This window comes from Siniperca chuatsi, linkage group LG14 (genome assembly GCF_020085105.1).
Source record: "Siniperca chuatsi isolate FFG_IHB_CAS linkage group LG14, ASM2008510v1, whole genome shotgun sequence".
NCBI classification, from domain to species: domain Eukaryota; kingdom Metazoa; phylum Chordata; class Actinopteri; order Centrarchiformes; family Sinipercidae; genus Siniperca; species Siniperca chuatsi.
Window position 1 is genome coordinate 14,201,609 of NC_058055.1, and position 6,000 is coordinate 14,207,608.

General features: G+C 41.9%; 1 protein-coding gene across 1 annotated transcript in view; it reads right to left on the bottom strand.

Moving 5' to 3' along the window:
• The window catches only part of mtnr1bb (melatonin receptor 1Bb), a 34,272-nt gene extending 28,850 nt beyond the window's left edge, over window positions 1–5,422 (bottom strand). Inside the window, exon 1 of the mRNA XM_044223432.1 lies at window positions 4,200–5,422. Within this exon, the coding sequence (XP_044079367.1) occupies window positions 4,200–4,407 (208 nt within the window). The 5' untranslated portion in view covers window positions 4,408–5,422. The remainder of the gene's footprint in view (window positions 1–4,199) is intronic.
• Between the last annotated feature and the right edge of the window lie 578 nt (window positions 5,423–6,000).

The window sequence follows — 6,000 nt, forward strand, 5'->3', positions numbered from 1 at the left end:
AGTGTTCCCCCGCCTCTGGCCCACTGTTAGCTGAGATCGACTCCAGCCCCCTTTGTGACCCTCTAACAATAAGTGGGTATAGCTAATGGATGGCTGGATGGACAAAATAATTTGGCATCAACAAAGTTTATCTTCCAAAAGGAATTATATCATATGTTCAAAACACTACAGTGACATCAGAGGAACATAACCGGTAAATTACCAAACAGCTTTTCGAGATAAGACTGTTCTCACCATGGATGACCATGGATGTTAACATGCCGGTCATCTAGGGAGCCAGCCTGCTAGCTGCCGAGATAACCGGCTCATCTCACATTGATGGCGGGTCATCACTTCTCCAAAAACATTGAAGCAAATGTTCAAATAGGCATTATTTTGGTTAAGCGACCACATATTGTGACCATTCTGTCTATGCCTAGTAACAACACAAGTCAGCTTCTAAAGCATCCTCGATAAAACGGGCAGAGCAAAATTGCTTCCGCTCATTTGAACTGTACTCGGCTAGATGCAGACTCTGAATTGGAACAGTTCTTGGGCTGCGACTGATGACATTTCACAAGTACACACAAGAACGCAGATTGAGCGAGGCCTTAGGAGTTCAGTGTTTCAGCACCATGGAGAGAGGTAGACTGAGAGCGGCTGGATGTGAATCTCTGTCTCAGTCTTAACTAAGGAATATTTGAAGCATTATTTTTGTAGAGCTTTAGAGGAAAGTAGCTGGAGAAGGAATGAGAGGGAGAGATATGATAAAGTCTCTGTGAAGAGAGTATCTGTAATGTGTGATCCTGTATAACTCTCTTTGAAGGTTTGCACTACCTAAGCCCCTTCAAAGACAAATCTCAGGGGACAAAAACCTCTGGCCCACACAACTGTACAAAGCACTATTCACATACTTACACACACATTCATACAGCATAATATCACAATAAGATGAGTAAACCTACTGTGCTGTCTCTTCCTGAATATGCTTTATGTGCTTTTGCATGCAGGCACACACATTTTGTGTGTTCGAGTGCTTGTGTATGAGTCAAAGCTTTTCTTTTCAAAATAAAAATTTCAGGGGACAAATGACTCTAATGGCTCGTGAATGCGTGTGTGTGATAGTGTGACTGCGGCACAAGCTTGCCAATATACAATGGCAAATGATGAGAGTAAAAGCCCTTTAAATTAAACATCTTGAAAAGACAAAAAAAAAAAGTGAGAGGGCAGAAAGGTAATGTGCGATCCCTATACAATCTTAAAGCTTGGTTACATGACCAACATGCTTCAGGGTTTTGATGAGTGTGAATAACAGATATCTGGATGTCAATTCAGTGTAAAAATAATAATAGTCTGTACTATAATATTTACTACAGTATGAGTATGTTACTATTGTGGGTAGGTGAGAATAAAGCACAGTTAGTCATCAATCACCAACATGACATCTGATGAAATATTGTGTTCCAACACTCAGCGGTCAGTTTACTTTGTTCAGTCCGCCACAGCAGGGACTTATGCAAAGCTATGACAATTGCAGCGGGTAATGCTACCCTCTGCTCCTGCTGTGACTGTTTATATACTGTTAAGTCAGGTGTTTTCCCATCTACACCAGTAAGTGGGTTGTTTCAATCTACACTAGCAGTTCTTCGAGTTCACGACAGTGGGTTCAGCGTGGTTTCTGAACTGCTGAGTGGGCTGTTTGAGTTGAGAGAGATCAGCTTTAAGGCAGAAATGCACCATGTGAGTGGCAAAAAATAAAACAAATATATAACTCTTTCTGGAGAGGTGGGTATGGGAAACCTAGAAATAGATAAAGAAAGAATAACCCACAACATCCAAGATTACCTTGAATAGAAATTAAGCAGGCAATTTTTAATTAAGATGTATTTTTTATTATTATATAGTCTTATCTGGTTTATTAGGTGGTCTCTTTGGGGCAAATTGTAGGAAGGTGATTAAACTGAAGATATGTCAGATGTCCGAGTGCAGGTAATTGTTCTTGAATTTGTGGATGTGATTGACAGGTACTATGTGTCCTGGAATGCAAAGTGTACCGTTGAGCTCTTTGATGGTCTCATGGTACTAGTTCAGAAAATAATCAACATGATCACTCTTTCCTCTAACATCCAAGGCACAAGCACTTCCTCTTAAAAGCACAAGGGGTACTTGAATCAGTCTCTGTGGACAGATAAACATGTTTCGCCAGAGGGTAACGTGATCATATCCAATAGGATGATTTTTATTATCTGTATGCACTCACTGTAGTATTTTTGATAAGTGTACTATCAAGACAGCACATGTCTTATATTTAAAAGGATCTACCCAAGTAATGCAGGAGTAAAAATGAAATGCAGCAGAAATAAAGATGTTAAGCATGCTCTCTGGTTACAACCAACTCTCTTTTTAATAAGCCATAATCAGTCTTACTCACTCAAGACGTGGGCTGTTTGATTACATTAAATCCTGTGAATGCAGCTCTCTTAAGTCACTGTGCATAAAGTTTAATAAGATAATAATTAGTTACACACAAATGAAAACACACTTGACATATTGCTCCTAGTTTACAAATGTTTCTTACTACTTAACTTTTTGAGTTCCTCTTCGTACAGCTTCAATAAACACATAACCTTGGTTCAAGGCGATGAATAAGCTGAACCTTACCTAAACCATATCTTAAAAAAAAAATCCATGCTAGAGATTTGCAGAATGTGGGAGTCTTTCTCTGAAGACTGAAGAAGGGTTGCATTCAAATGCTCCAGTGATGATTGTGTCCATCTGACTGAAAAAGAATATGCTCAAATAAAATAAAAAAATAGGAGAGGTTCATAATGTCTTTAAATTAAAAGAAAGTAGTTGTTTTGGTTAATCCTCAGTGTATTTTGCCCATTGACTAATAAGGAAGAAAGATTCCTGGTTGCATCCTACTGGCTGAAAAATAGTGGCTGAATATGCAAATAAATGCATATTTCCTGCCCTAATTGTTGCCTGATAAAGCACAAAATAGCCCGTCAGCACAGTGTGGCAGACTACTGCATAAGATATCCATCTTGACATGTTTTTAGTTTCACGTTTGTTCTTAAGTAATTTTTAATTATGGTAAGATACTTTTTTCAGGAATAATTTATTTCATCAATTTTCAGTAAACAAAAAGTGTCAGTCGATTATATTGAAGAGGGGCAAATTAGGTGGTAAACCGATAAAAAAGACTGCATGATTCAGTAAAATTCTTGAAAGGGGTTAATTTTCATCCGAAAAGAGTTGAATTACAACCCCAAGAGTACATTTTTTACCTAGAGCGAGGGTTCAGTGAAAGTACTTCCATGCTTTATGATTTGGCATTATGCTTCACTGTAGCTGCATGAGGCATCCTGGGTAATTTCACACATTCACATCAGAACAGGTTCATCAACACAGGTATAGTCAGCTTTTCAAAAGACTCACCGGCGCGTTTTTTACCAGCTCTTATACAGCGAGTATGAGTGAGACTATGAACTTCACCAGTGAAGAGCACAGTGAGAGAGTGAGGCAAGAGAGCAAGCCTTTCTAACAGTGCAAGGTATCACTTAAGCTGTCAGGATTGTGTTATATTGTATAAGGCTCTGAAGACAATTGGCCAGCTGTGAGTCTTCAACACACTTGTCACCGAACTTGTAATGTAAAGGTTACATCACTGTACCAGCCATCACTGTGTCTATTAGTGGCCTTGAATCTTATGCTCTTCAGCAAGATATGAAGCCTAATGGTGCTCTGGATAATGTCAACTAGACGCTCTACCCTTTGCATTACGGTTGTAAGAAAGCTTACAGAAGAAGGTTGACACCCTAATCCTAAACATTTAGCTGAAACTAGAGATTTATGTGGTGTGAGTTCACTTAAATGTCTACTTTTTTATGTTAAAGCTAATGCAATGAATTACCTTGGAATAGTTTTTGGGTTTATTGATGACCGTGGTATTTTGGGGCAAAGTGCGCTCAAAGGTATGGGTGAAAACATGAAATGCGCACAAGCAGCTTAGAGAAAGAAGTGCAGGGTGAAACAAACCAGCAAATTTACTCTGCCCAGAATTCACTACAGAATAGATTTCACACACATTATTATGCCAATTCATACCCTAGTAAACTTATTATTAGTGGTGGTTGTGCTCACTAATCACCAGGTTTACCGACCTTTGTATTTATATAAAATGACGCTACATCATTGCAAGGGACGAAATATCTTACCCGAGTTCCTTAGCTTGCGGTTCCTGAACACCGAGATGATCACCAGCAGATTCCCCAGCACATCCACCACCGTGGTGAAGATCAACACGCTGGCCAAGATTCCTATGACCCAGGCGGGGCGGGCGCTCCCCTCCGTGGCCAGTGGGCGCTCTAGCTGCCCCAGCCGTGGCTCTGTCCGGTTCTTTATCAGCGTAAATGTGTCCGGCATCACTGGCCCACAGCCCAATGCTGCTCTCAAGTCCCAGCTGTGCTTTATGTCCCGCAGGTACCGCCGGTACCGGTGTGTCCTAAATGAAACATGGAGCGCACCTCGGTGCCTCTCCGAGCTCCACAAGAGCGCACGTCTAGCCTGCTACTTAGAGGCGATATGAGTTACTTAATATTGTGTGGTGATCACGTGTGGCATATGTAAAGTTACATGGACTCTTGGCTTTATTTATCTTCGCACAAAGTCACCCATCCATGGGCCACCAAAAGCTGATCGGACACGTGACGGTGTCACACCTCCTCCCTGGTGAAGAAAATGTAAATTATTTGTCGGTTACAAAATATTTCATAAAAGAAGGTCCAGACCACTCATGTTTTAAGTCTTCATCCTCAAGAGCCCCTGGCTTGCTGGTTGGCATCTCTAAATCATCCGCCTGCATGCGCCCACGTTGAAAAAAAGGCTATCCCGTTCTAAAATGTCAAACCATTGTACCGCCTCAGGAGTCCTTCTGATTGAATTCGCTATTCTCTGAGCAAACGGGTGAACAAATCGTCTACCCTAACCATTTGTGATGCCCTTGACATGCGCTGAACTACGACGTAACTGGCGCTGTGCGTGGCGAGTCTGCATTGTGGTAAATATCACAGAGAAGCCTTCAGTCAGGCACACAGCAAGATGGGGAGAAATCCAGAGTGAGGACGGAGAGACACGGCTTCTCAAATAGCATTTTTACCTCCGGCTTGGCTTTAAGTGTTTCTCCATTTCTCTCTCCTCTTACTGTCTTCGACTTTCTCTCTCCATCTCCCACTACCATGCCGAGGTGTGCGTGCAAACAAAGAAAATCCCCTCGTTTCCCCCTGGCCATTCCCAGCGTGACTTCTCAGAATCTCTCTTTCATCTCACATCAACGCTTGGAGTTGCTCTAGGTGTAGCCTACACACAGCGGTGGGTCGGCACGGGAAGTCCAATCAACGCACTGTGACTTATGTGGAGCATTTGTCACAGATGAGCGAGGGAACAGTTTGAAAGTACAATAATGAAACATAACAAAAACCATCTTATTCGCTGTGTGTCTTTGTCTGAAGTATGTGTGTTAATGCATGAACCTTTAAATAAAAAAAAATATAAAAACAGCTGTAGAAATATTATGGGGGTCTTTCAATTGAAGACACAATACACTAACCAATATCCTTCAGCAGTGTGTGCATCCCTCCACCAGGGTGCCATTTTTGGACTCCGGACTATGACTCACTTTGTGCACAGTGCAATCAGAGCAAGTGGAGGTGGCAGTCTAATCCCATTCATCCTTAATGTGGGTAACTGGTGGCAACAGTGCAGTCGAACTCACCATCAGATCCAGTGGATGTATATGTCATCAATACTGTCAGTGGCAGTGGTGACACATTGAGGCCAGCGCCATTCACTTGTTTTAACTCTTAATCCGCTGGGCGTATGGCTGCAGCGGATGCCCTCAAGCACAGCAGCAGGAACAAATTAGAGCAGCCCAGTGTTCCACAGGCGTGATGTGATGACCAGGAGACAGACAGTTCTGGCTGTGAGGTCAGCCAGATTGGCACACACACAAACACACAC